The following is a 24191-nucleotide window of genomic DNA, read 5'->3' on the forward strand; positions in this document are numbered from 1 at the left end:
TTTGTGAGCCTGGGGTTTTTTAAAAATCAGTTTATACGTTGCTTATAAACTTGTAAAACTTCTAACTTCCCTTAAAATTAGATACAGCTATTGAGAGGAAAAGGCTTTCTTTCTTTCAGGTCATCTGGTAAGAGAAATACACAGTTTATTTGAAGTCTGTTCTCCAGGAAGGAGAACATCCCTTGAGGGCATGAGGCATTGCTCTTTTTTTCTTTATTATTCTTTATTATTATTATTTTTTTATGTCGGTTATCATCAAGAGGCCTCTCTCTTCCACTGGGAAGTTTGAGAACTTCATGCTTCTCAGGGGGAAACAGGTCCTCAAATGTTGAAGCGTTTCGCATGAGTTCTAGAAAGACAGGGTGGCCGAACTTCATCCCTATGAGAACTTGCAGGGAACCAGTCGGTCCCCAGATTAAGAATGTAGAAACTAGGTCATTCTTCCTGTTTTATGAAGGAGCTCTTCTGAAAGGCCTCCCCCCAGCTAGAATCCTCCCCGTTGTGCTTGGTTATGCCTCCGTCAACGTTCTGACTTCTGTAGAAAGTCGTGCGTGTATTTATTGCACTTGGAAACCGTGACAGCTTAGAGGTTCTGTCCGGTCTCTGTATCCCCAGGGTCTGGCACGTACCCCCAGTGTAATTAACGTCCCTTGAACGGAATGGATTTGATTAAGCAACTGGTCTTTCTTGAGCTCCCCAGGGGGCTTAGCAAGGGCTGAACTGTGACATTTTCTTCTCGAGCAGTGATTCCTGGAGGGGGTAATGGAAACAGGCCCGCAGAGGAGGACTTGGCTTCTTTCTGTGTGGCGGGTTTGACTGATGCCACTCTTGGCTCGTCCTGAGTCCACCCCACTACAGGCAGCCCCGTTCTACCAGCAGACAAGGTCTGGAGTCCTCCCCAGGCTCTTCTCCAAGCCCCGTTCTTTCAATGGACTGCTGCCTCAGTTTCTCTTGTATTTGCATCCCCCCCCCAAGGGCTGGAGAGGAACCCTCAACTCAGCCCTCTTGCCTGCGCCCCTATCTAAAACTTACTGCTGTCCGGGATGTTTCCTTTACCCCAGTCACAATCGGGGTCTTGGCCCCACCCAGGCAGGTCTTCTTACCCCTGAGAACTGTGACCCGCTGTCCTGCCAGCCTGACCCAAATACTGTCCCTGCTGGGACCCTGCCACTTCCCTGGTTTATAAAGACCAGTAAGCTGCTTCTCTGGCCTCCGCTGTCCTCAGGCCCGTCCCCCAGTGTCGTCATCTTCTTCTAGCCTTGTGTCAGTCACCCTCTCCCACCCGCCAGCAAGTCAGACTTAGGCTCTTGCAAGAAAAGAGTTAGGACAAGAGAGGACAGAAGGCACTTGAGCAGGGTCGGCCCTAACGAGTAAGAGGAGAAACCGTTCACCTAGATCAGGGGTCAGCCCACCTGTTTCTGTAAGGTTCTATCAAAACACAGCCGCACCCAGCATGTACCTATGGTCTATGACGCCTTTGTGCTGCAAAGGCAGAGGTAAAGAGCTGGGACAGCAATGTGCGGCTCTGAAAGCCTAAAATATTTACCACCTGGCCCTTTATGGAAAAAGTCTGCTGACCCCTGGCCTGGTTGACGACCACGGACAGAATGCGCGTGGAACCCTTGCGTGGCTATAGCTTCCTGCCACCTCAGGGCTTTCGAAATTTTGTTACTAATATTTCCTCCTCAGTTCCACAGGGACCATGACACATTCTCCTTCACAGGGTTGTTGAGGTGAGAAAAGAAAGCGAGGAAAGGGAGCAATGCCTGGAGCACGGAAAGCACTCGAAGTTACGCCTTCCTGTTCTTTTTCGCACGTTAAAGCCTAGGGAAGCAAAGCTACTTGCCCGAGGTCACACGACGAGTAAGAGGCAGAGCTGAAACTTGACCACAGGCTGTCTAACCCAACCACCGTGCTCTTGACCACTGCCCAACACACCCCAGCCCCACGTGGCAGCCTGGCAGCCGCAGAGGACACAGAGAATCCAACAAATTTCGCCTGATCCCGAGTTGGCCAGTCCTGATCATTGGCTTGGAGAAGGGCCAAGGTGTAGATCCCATGTTCCCTCCGCTGTGGAATCCTACTGGCTTCAGAGTGTGAAGAGAACATTCTGAGATGCCCACGGGGAGACTGAGCCCAAATCTGCAGATGAGTTGATTCCATGATCGTGTGCAGTGGACACGCCTCTTACTAGTTGGGTGACCTCGGACAAGCTATTAAACCTCTATGGACTTCTGTTTTTCCTTATCTGTAAATGGAGCTATCTACCCATCTCTCGGGGTGATGGAAGGCTCACGTGGGTGGAGGACTGTGATGGCACTTGGGAGACTTCAGAATCTCTGGACCGCCAGGAAGATCAGTGCCGGCTTAAGAAGATCACTCGAGGGGACAGCTCACAGCTGCAGACTCACCTGGTTTTTCCTCCAGCTAGTCCCTCAGAAGCAAGACCTACAAGGCCATGAGAGCCAAACGTGATCAGTAGCCAAGGGTGTCCAGTCTCCACTGTACCGGAATCCTCTCTTTGCAAGTGTGTCGTTCTGCCTATCGTCGGGATGTTTTCAGCAAATCTCTTCCCAGAGGGTCCTCTCTGAGGTCAAGTGCTTGCAACAACTGCTCCATTTCCAAGCTACAACAGGCCAAATAAGGATTGGATGGGATTGGATTAGAGAAGACGGGTTAGCCACCAAGACTCTTTCCTGAGCTGGGGTTGAAGGGCCTCTGGTGATAACTGGACAATGTGGATCATTTCATTACTTCTTTAGTAGAATTAATTTGCAAATATGTATATTCGGGCAGATGGAGTGTTTTGACAGTAATGGAAGTAGTTGGAACTCGGTGGAATAGTACCAGACCCATGTTTTCCTGAGAGTTGATCCCTTTGGGAGATGGCTAAACTCTTATTCAGAAAAGGTTGGCCAGTTCATTCCACCGACAGGAGCCACAAGCAGGAAGCCTCTTGAATAGGTTTCGAGAGAAACCAAAAGAGCCATCATGGATTGAGTGTCTACTAGGTCCTGAGCACTTTACATACGTTACCTTTTCTCCTCTTAGCACCCCCCACACTATGATTCCCATTTTGCAGGTGGGGTCACTGAGGCCCAGAGGTTATAGGACTTCTCCAAGGTCAGGCAGCTGGCTGTAAGAGCATTAGGACGAGACCGTGTCTGACTTCAGGGCAGAGCTCCACTCAATGAAGATTAACATCTCCTCCCTTTTTCTGGGCTCTTTGGGCCAACATGTGACAAGAGCATGGGGCAGAGAAGTCCGAGGGCTTTCTTGGGGGCAGCTCCATCTTGGTGTTTCTGTTTATTGATCATTTATCATAAATTCCCATCAAGCCAGCGTCAGCTTCGTCTGACAAGGGCATTTTCCCCTTTGCTTTGGGGAATCCATCTATTTGGAAAAAAAACTATAGCTTACACATTGAATCACATTCAGTGTTCCACTTAATGGAATAGTTTTATGGGAAAGAACAAAAATTTATGAACTGAAGCGTTTGATGATGAACCCTTAGATTGGGGGGCTGCTGGGAGTTGGCTCAGCCCTGCAGACGCTTGCCTCAGTTAATTGTAACCCTCGCTGCCATGTGGGAGGCCTTACTACCTGTCCAGTGCTGCCGAATGACATCTCATCTAATCGTCACAAAGCGATGTGAGGAAGGTACTTCCATTATCAGCCCCATATTACAGATGAGAAAAACGAGGCACAGAAAGATAATACTTGCAGAAATCACTCAGTAAAAGGTAGAACAAAATTTGAACCCAGTTCTGCCTGCCTCCAAACACCCTGGTCCCTTCTACTACATAATCAGATAGTTACTGATGGGTAGAGTCCTACGCCGCCCCCCTGACCGACGGCGAGGTCTGCGCCCCCAAAGTCCCCACCTGGCAGACTACTGGTTGACCTTGGCCCACGGTATGTTTAGCTGATGAGCTTCAACTTTCCATTTCTCCTTTGGGTTTGAAATCTCTTTGATGGCCCACACAGGCCCCAGTTTTATACAGGTCCCACTGCTGACCTCTGTCTCCCGAGCAGGATGACTCAAAAGCCACTTAGCAAAGCCCTGTTGCCTCTACGTTGATCTGCAAGGCCTGGCTTGTGTCCCACATTCGCCTGCCAGGCGGCCGTGTGACTTTGCCACCCAGTTAAGACTGACCCCACGTTTTATGCGCTCCCTCCGCCAGCCAGTGACGAAGGAGGACTTGGGGCTGCTCTCAGCCCCTCGTGGCCTTGCTGCCCCCGGCGCCATTCCTCTGCCCCATCCATGTGGCTGCTGATTGGGGCCCCTGCCCCTCCACATGCCCACGCGTCCGTTTGATCTCATTTCTGATTGACGCCGGGCTCCCCCGTCTGCCGCCTTCCCGGTTTCTCCCACCTCTGAGAATGGAGGTCAGTGGGTGGTGCCCGGTGAGCCCCTGGCACCGGCTCTTTGCTGCGGGGGGCACAGGACATTGGCAGAAGCCGCGGATTTGGTTGAAACAAAGAGCTGGCTTTTTAATTATGCAGCCCAGACAGGCCCCCACCAGCAGGCTGGTGGAGAGGGGAGCCTCCCGGGGCTGCCTGGCAGACGCCCTGATTTCCGCTCCTTCGAGTGGCCACTTGGAAGAGAAAGGAACCAGCAAGTAATCAAGCATGAAGGACAGAAACACTCCAGGTGAGGACAATCACGCCGCTGAGCAGGGGGTGGGAGTGCTGTGCAGAGGGGGATCAGGCCAGTTCCTGACAGCGACAGCAGGGCGCACCCAGAGCCTGCTGCTCAGAGTGCTTGCGGCCCGTCTGAGGGCTGGGGGAGGCAGAGGATGGGGACGCAAGACAGGCTGGGCAGCCAGCTCGGTTGGAGACCTGGCCCAGACCTGTCCTGTGAGCGTGGGCACGTCCCTCCATAAGCCTCGGTTTCATCAACGGCCAAACAGAGATGGTACTTGCTCTCTTCCAGCCTGTTTGCAGAGAGCGAGTGAGATGATGTCTGTTGGTAGCTAGCGCAGAGAGAGAGCCGTAGCAAGGAGGACACCCAACCTTTACGGAGCGCTTGCCACTCCTAGGTATGCCAGGCTCTGTGCTAAGCACCCAACGTTCACGCAGCCGTGGGGTCCTCAAACTGTAATGCCGCGTGACAGGTGCCGTTGTGCTGGAACAGTCGCTGCTTGCAGTGGGAACTGGGCTCAAGTCCCTAGTGCGGGCCCCCCTGCGTGGCTGGGCTTCGCGTGGTGACTCAAGGCTCCCTCCACGCTTCTCTGCTTGAATGAGCCGCTGGGAAATCCTCCACGCGGTGGGTTCTGTCGTGCTTTGGACTTCACGTAGTAGGAACACACCCTGGTGTTTGTAAGGGGGATCGTGTTTTGAAAATAATACATGGGTATATTCTTTCTTCTTCTCCAGGAAACCACATTCCCAGCCTGGCTCCGTGGACAGCATGGGCCAGGAGGAGGTTCAGCTGGAGAGAAAGTTCTGGTCAGACGGGATGAGGAAGCACAGAGCCCACCTCTTCTGGACTCTGCTGGATTCTTGGCAAAAAAAAAAAAGGGAGACAAATGTAGGGCAGGGCTCAGAGGCCAGGGGGTGAGGTGTTGTAAAAACACCCAGGTTGGAAGTTCGAGGGGACCCCGGCAACACGGGGACACAGAAACCTTAGGAGAAGCGCCTGCACCCCGGCCCCCCAGCCCTCTCACCCCCTGCATGTGGGTGCAGACTCCGGAGTCCCCATAGCTGGGGCTGAGAGCAGGAAGCCGGGCCGAGCCCGTGGTCAGGAGAAGAGATTTCTGCAGTCCAGACATTTGCCACTGGAGCCATGGGGGTGCAGACTGCTCACCCCCAGAGCCTAGAAGGACCCAGGCACAGCCCTGCAGTCACCTGTCAGGGAAGCAGCCCAGGCTGGGCCCCAGACCTGCCAGGTCCTCGACCGTTCCATCTGAGTTTGGCTCCCTCTGCACCAGAGACCCCAGACACCTGCTCAGGGGTCCGCCTGGGTGCCTTCTAGAGGGGAGCAGGCCTGGGAAGATGGCTCGAAGACTGAGCAGCCACCCAGGAGACAGAATCATCCCAAAGAGACTAGGTAAATGAGAAGAGGCCCAAATGCCATCAATTTGCGAATCCGGGTTTTTCTACTCTCCCACCCCGACCCGCAGTAAGGCGGGGGCTCTGAAGAGTTATGTGCAATAAAGTGCTGTATTTTTTTTTTATTCTGTGTTTATGGTGTTAAATTCATAACCCACAATTACTCCGTTAATTAACTCTACAAATATTTCTTGTGCCAGGCAATGTTTGAGGGGCTGGAGATTTGGCCATGAATAAAACCAAACACCAGAGTGGGCCCCTGTTCAGGGACCTTCTATCCTAATGGGAGGAGAAGGCCGTAAAGAAAATGCGCGCAGGTATCAACATGGGCCCCTGGGCTGAGAAGTTCTATATGGAAATGAACTGAGGCAGTAGAAGAGACAATGAGCAGGGGGCCCAAGAAAGCCACATGGTGACCGCTGGGGACAGAGTGACTGTGAGGACATCAGCGGGCACTTAAGGAGCAGCAGGGAGGCCAGGTGGCCCAGCGGAGGGGCCGGGGGGTTGGGGATGTGGGAGAAGCGGGGGCCAAGTCAGGAAGGGCCTTGTGAGCCAGGGGAAGGTGTGTGGCTTTTATTACAATCGTGGAAGAAGTCGTGGGCAGGTTTTTAACTCATGTATGATCTGACTTGGTTTTGTAAAGATCCCCCAGCTTTTGTGGGAGCCGATGGTGGGGACCGCAGGTGTAGAAGCAGGGAGCCGAGGCCGGGACTCTCCCTGGAGTCCAGGTGGTGGGGGCTTGGACTGGGGTGGGGGTTGCTGAGTTAAGCTGGTTAAGCTGAGTTAAGCTCTGAGCTTCGGAGATGGACATGGTAGGACTCGCTGGTTTATTGGCCGCTGGTCCGAGGCACAGAGGCTGAGAGCATGACCGCCAAGGCTTGTCCTGAGAGACAGTGGTGGTACATGAGGCCACGGGTGGAGACGAGGAAGGTGGGATGTTGCGGGGCCCTGGAGGGGGAGTCGTGTTAGGCTGTGATGAGAGAGCTGTTCACAGGAAGTGAGCTGCTGGAGGCGAGTAGGGAAGTTGAGGCTGGACGTGCAGCCCTGGGCCTGGATGAGCTTGCTGGGGAGTGTGGGGAGACAGAGAAGGGAGAGTGCTCGACGCAGAGTCCAGGCACGATGTGTGCCGAGGCCTGGCGGAGGGGAGGCAAGCCAGCCACGGCGTCCAGCGGCTTCTTATCCCATCACCCTCGATAATGGCGATAGTGCCATTTGTCATCAACGGGCCGTGAACCCAACTGTGGCTCTGAAACTCTCTGTCTTCCCATGACCCAGACACGCTTATCACACTCTTTTTTTGATGTTTGACATAAAAAGTGAAATAGAAAAATTGAGTTCCTCTAAAGAACGTGAGAGCCCCTGAGAATATGTCCTGCTTGAAAGGTGAAGGGCAAACCTCCAGGCAAAAGTCAGTGGCATTGAAGCTGGCCTCACGCCCCAGACCTTCCTCAGCTCTGCTCTTGGAGGACAGCTTCCGAGCAGCCTCACTGTTGGCTGGCTGTGCGGTGGGCTGTGTTGTCACCACCTTAGGACCCCTCCATGTCCCTGGGCAGGGATTGCCCTTCCTTGGGCTGGGCTCACTTCTGGATACAGCCCCGTGTGAGCAGAATATCTGCAAGGCCGCCATCGGAGCGCCTCTCTCTTTGGGGCAGGGCCTTGCCCCTCTAGGAATCCCTGTTCAGAATGTCGTAATCCCTGTGTGTCAGAGAGCCCGGAAAGGAGGACATTTGTCTTTATTCATATTTTTAAAAGATTATTTATTTATTTATTTGACAGAGAGAGAGACAGCCAGCAAGACAGGGAACACAAGAAGGAGGAGTGGGAGAGGAAGAAGCAGGCTCCCAGCAGAGCAGGGAGCACGATGCGGGGCTCAATCCCAGGACCCTGAGATCACACTCTGAGCCGAAGGCAGACGCTTAATGACTGAGCCACCTAGGCGCCCTGACATTTGTCTTTAAATTAAGAGGTGTGCGGTGGGGTTGCCAGGAGTAACATAGAAAATTTCCCAGTTGCTTCTAGTTTTAATGCTAGAGACGGCGAGTCACCTCAGAGCAGATCTTGGCTCCAGGAAGAATTCCCGAGTGTTCTACTTCACGCCTCAGGGAAAGGATGGGACAAGGTTTTTGTGTTTGTCTTGGCAAAGAAAGGAGCATGCTTTCACTCAAGAAGTTCCTTTGAGAAGAGAGATGTAGCCTGGACCCCATTCCTTTTGGGGTTCACCATTGGAAGAACCTCTCTGTTGGCCAGAGGCTGCCCTTGGCTGAGGTTGGTTGACAAGAAGGGACCCCTGAGGACACTTGCTGGAAGAAATAGGGGTGTGGCATGGGGGCAGGAGCACGGTCCTGAGGCCAGGGACTCGTGGCAAGGGAATGACTCTGAACGACCACCCATTGTAGACAAGGCCATGGTGACAGCGCCCAACAGGCGGCTGGAATGATGAGAGCCCAGTGCAACCTCAGGGGTGCAGGATTCTGCTTCCTGTCCCCACCCTTGGAGAAGCCATTCCAGGAAGACCCTCTTGATGTCAGATGGGAAAATAATTGGATGTATATTGAGATGGAAAGCACCATTTGAAATCTGAGGCCCTGTCTGGGTTGGAAAGGCCTAGAACTTGTAGCCACAGAGAACTGGATCTGAATATCAGCTCTGCCCCAGACTGCTCTTTGGACCCTTGGTAAGTCACTTAACCCCTCTGAACCTCAGTTTACTTACCTGTGAAATGGGGACAACCTGCGTGCCTCTTAGGCTTGCAAGGCGGGTAGAGAGAGGTAATGTATACAAAGCGCTGAGAAGGTGGCCGAGGGTGTCCCTCCACCTTTGCACTGGTGTCGCTGTTAGCGCGCACATCTCGGGTCCATCCCTACCACCCAACTGGTTCTGCAGGGCAGGGCCCCCTCTTGTTTCTCTGAATCCCCAAGGCGCAGCATGGTCAGCCCCCTGGGTCTGAGTGGACACAGGCTCTCCGGGGGCTCGTGGGTTCAGACAACAGAGGAGAGCACCCAAGTCTCCATAGAAGAGAGTAGGAAGTCGGAGCTATGCATGCAGGGCTGTGGGCACCGAGCTGAAAAGGCGAGGTCACCGGGCTCTGCGCACGGGCGGCTTGTGTCCATGTGTTTAAGGAAGAGGCAGCCGCAGAGAGAGAGCAGGTGAGACGTGGCCACACGGGAATAGGACAGAGAGGCAGTCACGGCGGGGCCTGGAGCCCGGGCCGGGGGGCCTGCTGGTGCTGGGGACGGAGAGCCTGCCGCAGACCCGCGTCAAGGAGAGTCCGGTACTTTCCCCAGGGCTGATGTTGGCATTGGTGCCCAGGCAGGGGTTAGGGGCGGGGGAAGTGACTGGCCCAGTGAGGTGGGTCACGAGCTAGGTGGGCCAGCGAGTGTGCCCAAAGTGAGGCCACGGTGAGGCCACCACTTGGAACTGAGTGCAGCTGCTTACCCCTCCTCACAGGACCGTGTTCTAGGTGTTTCTCGTGCAGCAAGAGGTGAGGGAAGGAGGAGGAGCCTTTCCTCCACCCACCGGCCAGGGTCAGTGACTCTAGCACAGGGACACCGGCGGATGCCACCGCCTCGGTGACAGCAGCGGGACACAGGGGGGAGGAGGTGGGAGGCTGGCAGGCGGCCCCCAGCCGAGGTGGGTGGTGCTGCCTGTGCCACCAGCTCCCCAGGGCCTGTACTCACCCTTGCCCTCCACCCCCTCGCAGGCTGGCCTTGCTCGGTCCCCAGGAGGCCCTGGGGGCCTCGGCTTGCTGCTGTGGCTGCAGCCAGGCTAGACCGCACAGGCGTGTGTCCAGGGCCTGAGGTGTCCCTCTGGATCCTCGCGGCCTCCCAGAGGGGACCCATGCGGGTGGCTGGCGGGCAGAGGAGCTTCTCTAGGGCCTGAAGGCGGCCTTTTCTGACTTGTGACAGCAGTGACAGTAGGAGCAGTGACAGGACCTGTGTGCCAGGACCTGTGTCAAGTTTTGGCAAATGGCAGCTCAGGGAGTCCCAGGTTGGGTGGTGGGCTCTACTGGCTCTGGGAGGGAACTTCCCCGGCTCCCCTCCACGCCCAGCCCCCAGAGCCCTGCCCGGAGCTGACCACCCCCCAAGCCGTGGGACGGGGTCGGGAGACACCTGGCCCCCAGCTCGGGGCCCTCCGGGTTGCTGCCACTGAACTAACTCTGGAGCCTGGGGAACCTGGGGGAGGGGGGCGGGCCCAGCAACACCCCAACCAAGGGGAATGGTATGGGTTGGGGTCCGCCTCAGTGGCTGGAGGCCAAAGACGCCTGTCTGGGCTCAGACTCCAGCCCCACCCATTTCCTGATGTCCCGCCGGTCTGCTCACCCCTCCATGGGGAACACTCCTGCTGCAGGGCCAACACTTCCTCCATTGCTTTGGGCCCATTGGACGGGAGCCGCTTTTCTCCAGGGGCCGCTGGGAAGAAGGGTTGCTCTGGGTGCGGCTGGAAAAGGGGACTCACACTCCACTCCGGCTGGGGAGCCCATGAGCCTGGGGCCGGCCTGTGCTCTGCTCTTTGGACTCCCTCTGCTTGGAGGTGCGGGGCAGGCCACACCGCGGTGGTGCTCCCAGCCACTGGTCGGGTGAAGGGGTGCTGCAGACCAACTCTGGGGGCGGGGGCTGAAGTCTGGACACTGGACCAAGTAGGAGGCCACAGGCCTGACCCATCTCCCCTCCAGCGTGGCCCGCCGTGATTCCCATGAGCACTTGGCAAATGAGGGTACCCGGCTGGTCCCATCTGCCTGGTACCTGGACAAACTGGGACAGTTGGTCACCCTCTTCTCAACTGAGTCAAAGGTCAAGATGGCTGGGTGGGGGGAGGAGGGACAGGATTGGTAACGTGGAGTCCCCATCAACGCCGGCCTTGGGGTGTTCTGATAAAACCGTATGGAAATAAGGCAAGCAAGTTACGGAGCCCAGCCCTGGGTTTGTAGCAAAGCCTCCGGGAAAGGTCACAGCCCCACACTCAGCCGGCTCTGTCCTTCCCATGCCCCCCACTGCCCAGGACCCGCCCCCCGCCCCCATCCGCAGAAGACAATGGACAGTCATCTTTATAAGTATATTTTTATTGAAAATAAAAAAGGCATGGTACTTTCTTCCTTGTAAGTGGCATCCAGCCTGCCCCCCACCCCGGCGCTGCCTGTCCTGCTCCCTGGGTGGTCTCTGCACAAAATCCACAGTCGTGGCTCGCTGGTGGACCCGACGGCCGGACCCCACATTTGTCCATGGAGACGGAGCTCCTAGAGACAAGAGCCCTCTTCCTGTGGGTGCTCGGCACACCGTCCGGGAGGCAGACCTCAGGGTATTTACCTTCATGCATTAGATGGCGCACTACCTGGGCTGTTGAATTGGGACTTTGTACAGATCTGGAGAGTACAGTGATTTTATATAGATATAGATATCTCTTTAAATATATATATATATATAACTATATATAATATATATGTCTATATTTTTACAGCTATTAGTCTTTCTTCCAAAACTTGCTTTAGAAGCTTCTAAGGAACACCTAAAAACTCTGGGAGATCCTATGGGCCATTCTAAGTTGGGCTCAACTAGGAGACGGTTAAAAAATATCTATTTGAGAAAAGGCGGAGAAGAAATGGGCATTTCATTCTCGACCTCAAGGTTTGGGCGAGTCTGAGGATTGGTCTGTGTGGAGGGACTGCAGATACATTCCTTAAATAAAAGTTCTGAGCTCAAATACCAGGCCGTGTGGTTTTATGGACGCTTCTTGTCACTTAAGCCAAAACTCCCGTGAGGTTCCCTCACTGCCACATGTGAGAGTTTCCTAATGGCCAGTTGTAGGTTTGGTGGGTTGACTTCTCAAGTAGATTCTTTCTTAAGAACTGGGTTGGTTCTTCTCTTGGTTTTCACTGAGTGAGAAGAGACTACAAATGTGATTTGGGGCAATTTACACATAAATGTTAGCTTTTCCTGTGTCCCCAGGGAAGGGGACACTGGTCCCAGAGTGTGGTGGGTGGTTGTCAAGGTTCCTCACAGGGAGCCTTGCCAGGGGCTGAAGGATCTGGCTAGTGGTAAACCCTCCCAGGTGGAAGCCAGCGTCAGGGAAGGTGGGACCAGTGGGGTTGTGCAAAGTGGGCCTCTGCCCTGCCTCCCTGATGTCTCTTCAGGCTGGCTGCCCACCCCCTCCACGACCCCTTGGCCAGGATTCTCCCCTCCAACTGAAGGGGCCTTCCCATCCCTCTGAGCCCAGGGGGTCACGTGCTGAGGGCGGAGGTCCTGCCTGGGTGTCTGCTCAGGGAACAGGCAGGGGCTCGGCGGGAGGCTGCAGGCCAGGAGGGAAAGCACCCACTGCACACCCGCACCCTCTGGCCTCCTGCCCCCCCGCCCCGTGCATCCCTTGGGGGAGTGGAAGGCGTGGGCGGAGGGGACTGCCGAGCGCCCACCCGCTGGGGGCACTGAGCCTGGCCACCAGCGGCGCCGTGCCGCACTAACGTAGGTAGGGAAGCAAAATCCAAATCCTAACCCCGAACAGGTCCTCACACTGAAGAGAACTGAAGAGAAGAAAGAACGATTCTGGGAGGGTCTGGGCCTGGGCCTGTCTTCAGCCTGCTCCTGGTGACCTGGGGGAGGACCCGAGTTAGGGTCCCAGCAAACTCACCTTCTCCCCTCTGCCCTCCGAAGCACAACGGACCACAGACCCCTGCATGGACACAAGGGCTCCGGGACAACGGGTTTCCAAGGTTCAGCCCGAATGGGGACTTGTTTTCTGTCAGGCTTACCTGGATGGGCAAGTCTCACCGTGGCCAATACCCTCCAGAGAACTACGCCTGGTGGTCTGGAAGACAGGCAGGGCCCACCTAGCTAAGTTCCTACACAGAGAGAGTCGAACCATGACATGTGTCCAGTTCCTTCTGAGCAATGGTATGGGAGGTGAGGGAACCACGGGGTGGGAAGTGTTCTCCCAATCCACCAGGGGAGGCCAGACCACAGGCCGCTGTCTCCACGGGGCTAGTCGTGTGCCCACTGGGCCGGTGGACCGGGATTACCAGGCATGGAGCGTCTTCTCCTTCCATCCCCTTCCTTCCCTTCGTCCACCAACCCCCTCCGGAGGTTTTAGCACGTTTGGAACACAAGACCTTGGGAAGAGACGTTCCAAGGGGAGCACTGGGGAACACCACCTCCTCGTGGGTGAGGGGAGGCCGGGGGCTCTCAGGAGAGGGTCTGAGAACCTGGTCAGGGCCTCGGCGGGGAAGGGGTGTCATCAGGGGGACCCAGCACCAGGCCGGGTCGGCCTAGCCCGGGGCGCCCGCAGAGGGCTTGGCACAAGTGGCGGCCTCCGCCGGATGTAGGCAGGGCCTGGCTCACACGGAGCTGTCCGTTCCTAGGAGGATCGGCTGGGGGATGAGTCTGAGGACAGACAGAGAGGCTCGGTCCTTCCTGGCTCCTTGGCCTGGTGTTCAGTGAGTTGTTTTGCCCCTGGAAGGTCAGATGCTCAAAGAGCCCCCTTTGTCTGCTGTCAGGAGGGGGCTTTACGGGCTGGGCTCACAGCCCTCCGTGGCAGGGGGTCAGGGGCCAAGAGCCAGGGGCCCCGGATGTGGGTGGGAATGGGAGGGAGGAGGCAGGCCCCGAAGACTGAAGACAGTCACAGATGCGGTGACAGGTGTGTGGGAAGCACCTCTGGAAGGGGACGTCTCGTGGCTGTGCCGATGGCTTCTGTGGGGACACGTGGTGAATGGCGAAGCAGACGGTCTTGCTGGGGAGGAGGAGAGGTTTTCGAGCAGGGGAGTGGCCCCTGGATCACCCTTCTCTTGGCTAAAGTGGGATGCCTCCCTGGCCCAGCAGACAGACAGCCAGACAGACTCCCCGCATTTGTCAGAGCGCGGCTGGAAGACAGGAAAACGAAGACAAGACAGGGAGGAGACGTGCAGAGCCTGGAAGGGCGGCGCTGCCCCTGGGAGCTGCGTGCAGGGGCGCCCAGCTCGGCCCGCGGTCTGCACTGCCCTGCCCGCGAGCCGACCAGGGGCAAGGCTGGGAAGAGGATGGTTCCGCCTTCGGAAGTCCAGGACAAGCCCAGTGTCAGCTCGGGTCCACCTGCTTTCCCGGGTCCACTAACGCCACCAATGTGCCCCTCTGGCCAGCAGGTCCGGGTCCGCAGACTCACACCACGGCACTGTTCACGTCCACCCCTTTGTTGCTCTGCGAGGAGGTCATGGGGTATTCAGCGACACTGGTGCCGTTCTCCTCCTTCCTCAGGGGTTTCCTGGGAGGGGAGGCAGGGACAGACATTAATGACCAGTGAAAGGGTGCGGGTATCATGTCTTTCCAGGGAGCCCACCAGGCTCTGTTCTGGGTTAGCATCCTTGGGCTGCTGGCCCTGCTGGGGGCCAGGCAGAAGCTGTAGGTGGTCCCAACGAGGGTGACCACATCATGTGTCGTGCACACCAGGGCACAGCTGAGAGTGAAACAGGAGTTTTAATAATGAAGCAGGGACAACAGGCATGAATTGGGACTGTTCCGACAAATGAGAACTAGGTCAGCCTAGTAGGACACATGGTCGGGGTTCGATCAATCGCTTTGATTATGAGCGAGCAGACGTGAAGATGAATATTTGGGGTGCAGGGTGAAAAGAGAGGCGCCAGAGGTTGGACTTTGCAGCCTTGCCTCTGTGTGGTCAGAGGTCAGTGGAAAATGTGATGAAGAGGATGGTGGGGAAGGCGATGCTGGTGGTAGTGATGGGGGGTTGAGGTGGCGGGAATAGTGATGGGGGTGGACTTGGTGGTGAAGTGGTGGTCATGGTGGAGTGGGTGGTGGTGGTGGTAGTTATGGTAATGGTGATGCAGCTGGTGTTGGCAGGAGTCATGGTGATGGTGGCGAAGGTTGTGATGGTGGTGGTTATGGTACTGATGGTGGTGACAATGGTGGTGGCGGTTGGGGTGATGGTGATGCAGCTGGTGTTGGCAGTAGTCATGGTGATGGTGGCAAAGGTGGTGATGGCTGTGTTGGTGGTGGTTATGGTAATGGTGACAGTTTGATTGTGTTGGGGTAGTTACGGTGATGGTGGTGGTGACAATGGTGGTGGTTGTGTTGATGGTGGTGGTTATGGTAATGATGGTGGTGACAATGGTGGTAGTGGTGGTTGTGGTGGTGGTGGTGGTTATGGTAATGGTGATGCAGCTGGTGTTGGCAGTAGTCATGGTAACGGTGACAGTTTGGTCGTATTGGTGGTGGTTATGGTAATGATGGTGGTGACAATGGTGGTGGTTGTGATTGTTGATGGTGATGGTTATGGTAATGATGGTGACAATGGTGGTGGTGGCAGTTGTGGTGATGGTGGTGGTTATGGTAATGGTGGTGACAATGGTGGTGGTTGTGTTGATGGTGGTGGTTATGGTAATGATGGTGGTGACAATGGTGGTGGTTGTGATTGTTGATGGTGATGGTTATGGTAATGATGGTGACAATGGTGGTGGTGGCAGTTGTGGTGATGGTGGTGGTTATGGTAATGATGGTGGTGACAATGGTGGTGGTTGTGGTGATGGTGGTGGTTATGGTAATGGTGATGCAGCTGGTGTTGGCAGTAGTCATGGTGATGGAGGTGGTGGTGATGGTGGTTGTGTTGATGGTGGCAGACGGTGGTGAATGTCAAACTAAATGAGTGCCCGCTAGTGGTTCTCAAACACTTCATGTTGGGCCACCTGCAGCTCATTCCAGAGGCTGTTTAACCCCAAGAGCCATTGCTCCCATCCATACACGGCTCAGGAAGGCTGGGAGGGAGGCTCTGAGAAGGCTCTTGCCCACTCACAGAGGTTCCGAATCTGCAGTCCTATTTTCTGGCCTGGCCCCAATCCCACCTCCTCTCCTGACTGGTTCAGGTGGGTTCCGGCCCCAGCGCTGGGCCTGCTGGCTACAGCCTCCCGATCTCGGCCCTGCAGGCTGTGCAGCCCAATCCCATATTGCAATACTGCTGCCTCTTGGGTGACTCTGAGGCCTGTGGGGTTGTAAGCTCAGTCACTTCCTGTGTCCCCACTACCGCTGGGGCCGAGCCTGACCTGGCCTTTGTTGCGCGTTGTCTAAATTGAATGCCATGGCCATCTTTGAAAGCCTGGTGTTCGGTTGCTTTTGCCTTCTCAAACGTCCTCAGAGCCTCCCCAAACCCGGGCTGAAGAGGACTGTACCTGGTGACCAGTTGGGTGCCTAGGGGATAAAGCCTAAGGTGAATTAGTTTAGGGGAGGCAAGGTCTGCAGGGTGGTTGTCAGTAGTTTCATGGGTGGGATTATCAGGCCCGCTCAGAGGCAACACCCTGAGAACACATCTATTCACTGTTCCCTTTTTCCTCGCTGCAGAATGAGCTCACAAAACACAGAGAAACCCAAGAGCACTCCCTCCGGGTGTCAGGCTCAGCCACGGTGGCTTCTAGAAACGTGAGATGCAAACCAGCACTTTCTCCTGCGGCCCATCACACTTTGTGCAAAGCACTCTTGGTTACAGATTTTCTTGTCCCCTCTCACAATGGTCCCCTGAAGGAGCTCGGCCTGGGGTAAAGAGATTCATTTCATGGGGAAACTGAGGCTTAGGGAGAGCTGTGACTTGCCCAAGGACGCCCAGCTGGTTGGTGTCAGGGCCTGGACCACCATCTGTTCCTACCATATCCTGGTCCAGACATCTTTCCATTAAGTCAGCATCCCCAGCAGGCTTTTTCCCCCAACACAGGCTCTGGTCCCATCAGCTTGAGAAGGCCTTCCTCCACCCTTGTCTGGGGAGTTCCAAAAGTTCTCAAGAGTCTTCCAAGAGGCCTGTCTCATTTTGCTTGAACACAGCACATCCCAAGAACCCCATTTATGGAGACGCTCAGGGACACTTTCCGGAACCCCCAGGTTTGTAGGGGTCAGATAGATAGTTTGCCTTGTTTGTGACAGGCTTGTGGAAATGACAGCCTCTGAGGCAGCCTCCTTCCCTGGGCCTTTCCCCCTTCATCTCCTTCCTTTCTCCCCTGGGCCACCCACCCTTTCCAGGGGCTTCGAGCAGCTCTGACCTTGCTGGGTGGGCTTCAATCTCGACTCTGAGTTTGCATGGCCCGGGAAACCGGCTAAGGGGTGCATTTTCTAACAGAGACAGCCCATGTTGACGGGCTGGAGTCAGAGTCCTGCACTTGTCATCAACGTGTGAGGGGAGCATGGACGTCAGCATCAGGATTCCAGGAAACAGGAACAGACAAAAGTCTCTGAGCCCAAATCCACCCTGCTTTTCTCCCTAATAAATGTTCAATCTTGGGCTAGGTCTGAAAAGTCAACTGAAGCAGGTCTGGGTCAGGGGAGATAAGGTTGAAGGGCCTTCCAGAGTGGATAATGGAGAGATGAAGAAACTCCCATGGAAACGGGCAAAGCATGGAGGGCACAGTTTCCACCTGTTTAGGGTGAGGGTAGGAAGTCATCAGGGTTTCTTCTGCCAGGAGAAGAGGTGAAATTTCTAGAGCCAGGTTGTTGGCTAGGAGATCCCTTTGCATTCCCCAGGGCTTTGGAGGGAAATGTTGGCACAGAAGGCCTGGCAGGAAGCAAGCCTGGCTGGAGGGACACTGAGGACAAGGCAAGGAGACAGGAGACAGCCAGGGCCTCCTCGATGGCCCCAGCCAACTTCCAGGAAGGAAGAACAAAGGGGGTCTGGGCAGGGGCTCCACCTAGCAAAGTGGCACCTGTGGCTGATGCAGCCTCCCACCACCCCCTTCCGCCGCCCCAGGAGCATTCCAAGAGTCTGGGCATGGCAAGGGGAGCGAGGGCTGGGGGGTCGCTGTCCCAAGGGTTCTCCTAAGAAATGGACTTGGTCTGCTCCCCTCCTCCACCAGAGCTGAGCCCTCAACCACTCTACTCTGGGCTGCTGCCCCAGCCCACTCCCAAAGCCCTTCTGGGGTTCACGGAAGCCCAATGGAATCTGGAGTTTTAGCTATAGTGGGAGATGGCTCTGCCTTGCCCCTCCCCACACTGTCCTTCCTCCAGCAGGGCACTTCAGGGTGACGCTGCCCACAGGCGGGGGTGTCACAGCTCAGTAAACCCTGGCCCCACCACTTCCAGCTGTGTGATTCTGGGCAAGCCACTTAACCCCTCTCTGCCTCAGTTTCCTGGTCCATAAAATGGGCACAATAATGGTGTCCATTTCATAGGCTTGTTGGGAGGATGAAATACGTTAATGTGGGTTAAGCACTTAGATGAGCATCTGGCAAACAGTAAGTGCTCTGTAAGTGTTTGTTAGCTCTCAGTACTGCCGTTGGGAAGGTGTCAGCGGGGAGCTGTCTCGTGGGCGGGTGGCAGCCAGCGCTCTCCAGTCAGCACAGACTTCCTACCTAATGCGTGCCCCGTGGGGCTCCGGAAATGCTGGAGAGGCTTGCTGGGACCCAGCCTGGCTCCGCAGCGCCATGAGCCAGCCAGGGCTGGTCCCACTAAACCAAAGAAAGGCATTTGCACCCTGGTGCAGGAAGGGATGGCCACAGACGACGGCCTACAAGGCATGGTTCCTAAAACCAAGAGAAAGGCGAGTGAGCTTTTCCTTGGCCATGTCCAGAATTCCTGCCTGCCGGAGGGTGGGCCCCCCACCCTGAGACCCCTTCCCCCTTGTCCTGGCCCGGCCAGCAGCAGGCCTTGCACGTTCTTTACATGGAGCGCGGTGCTGACAGCTCGGGGGAGTCAGGCCATCAGCCACGGCCTCCGCGGAGCTGCCCCCGCCCGCACGCCGGCCTGGACAGGGAGGGCCAGGACCCAGGCGCGCCTCTTGGGTCCTGCTGACAGTGATATGACAGGTCCCACCCTCACTCAGCCTGCTGCTCTGCTGGGGGAGCTGGAGGCAAAGCGCTGAGGAGCCTGACAAGGGAGGGAGGCCAGCTCGCTCCTTGTGTCATGCCCCCCACGGAAGGGGCTCCTTCCCATGAGGTTTCGAGGTCTTGGCTCCCTCTTCCGAAAGCATCCACCCTCCCCTCCACCCACCCCTGAAACACACGTACCCCACCCACACCCATACACCTACATACACCTACATACACACACAAGAGCGCCCGTACACTCACAGCCATGCACCCCCCCCACACACACACCCTTTCGCGATGAGATGCCCTTGTCGCCTGCAGACTTCTCCAAACCTGGGTCAAGAAGCCAGAAAAGGCCTTTGCGAGCCGCCCAGGGGAGCTGCCGACCCTGAGAAGTAGCAGCCTCATTTCTGACCCAGCACAGCTCCTCCCCTCACCTGTGGAAGGTATGCGGCTGACCAGCGTCCTCACCCTCCGACCCAGCCCCCCACCCCCAGTCCCCGCCGCCGCCGTTGGACCACCTGCCTAGGGCTTCCTTGTTTAAGCCCCTCTGGCTGAGCAGGCCGAAGGTGGGCGTTGGTGAGGCTCGCGGTCTGGCCTTGGCCCTGGGACCGCGCCAGAGGGGCCGGGCATTCGGATCTCACGCTGAGGGCAGTGGGGAGCCATCTGAGGACTCCTTAAATCAGGGACTCCTGTCTTACCCCTCGCCCCGCCCCACACCTCCACCCAGCTTGTCTAAAGAGGTGAGATCAGGAGGGATGGAGCTTCCTGGTGACAAAAGGACCCCGAGGAGCAGGGACCTGTGTGGCTCTCCCATCCACGGGTGCCGAGCATGCCCACCACCAGCCTGCCTTTCTGGCCACGACTGGCCTGTGGTGCCACGTGCCCCACTGCGTAAAGCCGCTCCCCCCTGCCGCCGGCCTCCCACCAGCAGGACAGGATCCCACCTCCCATCACAGCAGGTGGGTCCCTTGGTGGGGGCAGGGAGGGGGCATAAATGAGCCCAAATGAGCATCTCAGCCCAAGGCAGATGGGGACACACAGGGCCCCTGCCCCTTCTGGGCCCCATCTCTTCTCCTTGGAGGGAGGACTGTGAAAGAGATAAGGATGAGAGATACCATGGCCTCCAGGACTCAAGAGAAGCCTGGGTGTTGAGCCCAGCTCCGGGGAAAAGCAAGCCCTGGGCCACCTGGAGGGTGTCTGTGGGCCCCGGAGGAAAGACCACCAGCCCTGGAGTTGGAAGACTGAGTCTTGGTCCTGCAACAAAGCACAAGAATCTGTTCCCTGAATCCAGCTGAGGTCCCGAAGGAAGTAAGATGGTCTCGGAGCGGCCACGGCCATGTTTCCGCGCTCGGCACTCGGCCAGAGGTGGTCCCTCCTCGGAGCCCACTGGCTCTGACTCGACTCACAGTACCGTCAGATGTGGTGGTCTCGACTGCCAGCCGAAGAGGCTGGATTTGGCATCTGGGGGGTGGTGTTGTCACAGGAACTGACAGAGGCAGCAGGGAGAAGTGACAGATGGGAACAGTTGGGTCTCAAGTGTCCAATCACTGCATCCGGCTCCGCCTGCCCAAGAGGTTTTGGCGCAGAGACAGCTCCAGTCTCAAGACCCCAGGGATCCGAGGTGCCTTCAAGGTGAATGTCTCGCTCCCAGCAGCTGATCCAAGATGAGTCTGGATGGTTCCACTCCTGTCCCCAGTCCCTGGGCCCCACCTGTCTTGTCTTCCTCCTGCCTAGCTCTGATCCTGACTGCGCAGGCCGCAGGGGGGCGGGGGTAGGGGCAGGGCCAGGCCGGTGGTGTGTGCGCTGGGGCTGGGGAGGAGGAGGCCGCCGATGGCGGGGCCTGCCCAAGTGTGTCATGCCCAGGCGGGAGGGAGGCCGGGTCACTTGGGGCACGGGCAGGGGGCCACTGAGTCGCGGAGCACGCACACCGGCTGCGTACAGCAAGAAGGCCGAAGGCACTGGGGCTTGGAGGGAGGGGAGCCGAGCTGGCGGCGAGAGGAGGAAGCCCAAACTGGTGACGCGGGGGGCCAGGCATTTAAAACGGGGCGCACGTTATCTCCTTGAAAAGCTGATTCTACTTCACTTACCCAGAGGGAGAGAAAAAAATGGAGTTCGCTGAAATTCTCCATAGAGTTTGCTAATTTAAAAGGTAGAATCTGGGGGCCCCTGGGGGGCTCAGGCGGTGAAGCATCCAACTCCTGATTTCAGCTCAGAGCATGATCTCAGGGTCTGGCGATCCAGCCCCCGTGTGGGGCTCAGCGGCTCAGCGGGGAGTCTGCTTAAGATTCCCCCCTCCCTGTGCCCCCCCCCCCGCTTGCTCTCTCTCTGGCTCTCCATCAAATAAATAAATAAATAAATAAATAAATAAATAAATAAATAAATGGTAGGATCTGGCAAGTCTACGTAAACAAGCCTCTATTCAAGCCACAGAAAGTCACGGAATTGTGACTACAGGCCAGATGCCACAGGGGAGAGAGATGAGGGAGACAAGACGACCCCTCCCCTCCAATGTACGTGGGAGTGTTCGCGTGCACACAGTCCCTCACTCACATGCAGGGGCACATGCACGTGTAAACATCAACATTAATCTGCCTAGAGCAGAAAGCAGAGACGTAAATCAGGGAAATCTCCAACTCCAGGGCGGGCGCAGGGAAGAAGGATCTAGAACAGCCCAGGACGCTGGTCAGAGGAGGGGGCGTCTGAGCCGGGGCCCGAGTGAGAAGCAGGGAGGGCTGAGCTGTGACAGGAGCAGCAGTGCGTGGCTAGACGAGCTCCCCGCGAGCTCGCAGAGCACCGACGGGGCTGGAAACCTTCGTGACCTGAGCCAGCTCTCTTCCCCAGCCGGGACTCAGTTTCCTCCCCTGACCTGGGAGGCTCATTCTGGCTCAGACCCCTTCCACTCCAGGCCACCAGGTCATCTCTACTTGCCACACATTCAGTAAGAGCCTACCCTTCCCGGACCCCCGTCCCAAAGCTCCAAAGAGAATGTCAATTCTAAAAAGAAAATGAACTTCGCTGGCTGATAGGCTATGGAGTCTCTGATTCAGGAAAGATCTTGAAACAACTCCACCATGCCGTCAGGCTGGAGAGACACACGAAGGATGGGAAAGGGAGAGGGCTGCGTGTGGCAAGTTCCCAGGCAGCTGCCATCTGCCTGTCGGCCCCGGAGAGGACAGAGGCTCCAGGCAAACCCGGCCCCGCGGGATGGATCACCTGAGGTAGCAGCGTGCACTGAGAGGAGGTGTCGCTGGCTCAGGGCAGCGAGGTGACTGAGCCGCAGACAGCACGCTGTCTGCTAAGGCGGACTCTGGTCGCGATCCCCACCTGGGAGGCACCTGTAGGTGGGGGATGGGGACAGGGCGGTATTCTGTACCTCTGTGGGCCCTGGGAAGGCGCTGAGCCTTGCACCTTAGAAAGTCAACAGATAATGCGTGAAACGGCAAGAAAATCCTCAAGGCCGTATACACATCGCTTAGAGCAGGGAGAGAAAGACCGGAAGAGCTGACACCCAGAAGCGGTTGTCTCTCAAAAACGTGGCTGCGGGGAGACGGGTACAGTCAGGGGGCTGCTGTTTTTCTTACCAGGCTTGTGGCACGTTTGACATTTTAAACCATGTGCCTGTATTACCTCGATAAAAATTTAAAAAGGGGGTTGTGGATGTACGAAGCAGGCACAGCACTCCTGACTCTTGGGGTGCAGGGAGCAACCCTGCTTCCAACCTCTTCTCTTTCTCTCCTCCAATTCTCTCGGATAGTCCCCCTCCTTCATAGCACTCAGGTTTTTAAAGCACCTTATTTATTTATTTGCTAACAGCTTTTTTAAAAAAATGATTTATTTGAGAGAGAGAGAGAGAGAGAATAAGCTGGGGGGGAGGGAGGGGGAGAAGCAGACTCTCTGCTCAGCCGGGAGGGAGTGGGACATGGGGCTTGATCCCCAGACTCCAGAGTCAGGACCTGAGCCGAAGACAGACGCCTACCGGTCTGAGCCACCCCGGCGTGTGTGTGTGTGTGTGTGTGTGTGTGTGTGTGTGTGTGTGTGTATTTGTTCTGCTTACACTGCCAGTGAGGAGTCGAGGGCTCGTCTTGCGTATCTCCACATCCCTGGCACCCGTAGTTGCTCCACAAATATTTGCGGGCCGAGGAGCATCAGAGCCCAGTGACAGTGTGTGCTCGGCCCCCTCGGGCGCACGCGCACGGGAGCTCACTCCCCGGGAGCAGCGCGATTGCTCACCGCCTGCGATCAATGGTCTGCGGGTTCAGCCACACTGCGCTGCGGCCTCTCGCTGTCTGTCCGCCAATACCTTGTAAATCAGAATGAGATGGCCGTCAAGTGGCTTAATGGCAAATCGATGACAGAAGGTGAAGGCCCCGTGCCACGGACGGCCGGAGGAGGAGGAAAGGTGTTCTTCGTGTGCCTGGGGTGTGGGGGTGACTGGAGGAGGGGGGCCTGGAGGGGATGGGCATCCCTTCTCTGCAGCACGAGTGTTCTCTGCACGGAACGGTGTGGTTGTCAGAGAAGCTGCAAATGCAATTCCCCCCCACCCCCACAAGGAGTCTCACCCCTGAGAGTCCAGGGGCTTGTGAACTTCCTCCTGCTGGCCTGGCAGGGCTCAGGCCTGGCCCTCCTACCTGGACAGCGGGCACCTTGCGCCCTGGCGCTTTGTCTTGGTGACTCACACCGATCGTTGCTTGTTTGAGGTCCCTACCCCGTCCTGGACCAATAGCTTCTTTCCTTGTGTCTTCTTTCCTTTATCTCCGCTTGGCAGCCCCTTCAGATACTCCGCTTCCGAGCGTGGTCTGATCAACACTGTGTCCTCCCCCTTCCCGCCCCACGAGGTGTGTGCCTCGAGGGTGGGGACTATGCCCGAGCACCCACGATGGGAGCCCCTGCGCCAAGCAGAGCCCTGCCACCTGGCCTAGACCTTGGCAAGCACTTCCGTCAGCATTTATACCTCTGGGCAGTGACATGCCCTAGTGGCCAGTCCTCTAGCTATCTAGGGATGGAAACAAAGACTTAGGAGCTGGACAGAGACTTAAAGGACCCTCGTTTTACAGGTAAGGAAACAGGCCCAGGGAGGGCAGCGACACCCGCTGAGCTGTGGGGTGGCTGGGAACCGAGCTCAGAGGTCTGGACTCCCAGTCCCGGGTTCTTTGAACAACTCCAGGCTGTCTGAGGCCCCGTGCGTGCCATGTCTGGGGGTGGGGAGGAGGCCTGAGAGGAGGCTCCGTCACCCTGCAGCTGTGAATGAAAAAGCTGCCTGGGGCGCCTGAGGGGCTCAACCAGTTAAGCGTCGACTCTTGGTTTTGGCTCAGGTCATGATCTCAGGGTCTTAGGATCTAGCCCCGCTTCAGGCTCCATGCTCAGCTCGGGGTCTGGTTGGGAC

At 56.6% G+C, this 24191-nt stretch overlaps 1 protein-coding gene across 2 annotated transcripts in view; it reads right to left on the minus strand.

The window, feature by feature from the left end:
- Positions 1–11097: 11097 nt before the first annotated feature.
- The window catches only part of PRIMA1 (proline rich membrane anchor 1), a 61109-nt gene continuing 48015 nt past the window's right edge, over positions 11098–24191 (minus strand). The window contains exons 5-6 of one of the 2 annotated variants that reach the window (XR_015721866.1): positions 18350–18520; positions 11098–14274 (exon numbers count right to left, since the gene is read on the minus strand). Coding sequence is in view for 1 of the 2 variants with exons in the window: in XM_087856197.1 (XP_087712323.1) it covers positions 14172–14274 (103 nt within the window). In the remaining variant the exon portion in view is untranslated. The remainder of the gene's footprint in view (positions 14275–18349; positions 18521–24191) is intronic. The other variant, XM_087856197.1, reaches the window with a different exon arrangement.

Source organism: Ursus americanus, chromosome 26 (genome assembly GCF_024610735.1).
Source record: "Ursus americanus isolate L20-20 chromosome 26, mUrsAme1.1.p, whole genome shotgun sequence".
Lineage (NCBI taxonomy): Eukaryota > Metazoa > Chordata > Mammalia > Carnivora > Ursidae > Ursus > Ursus americanus.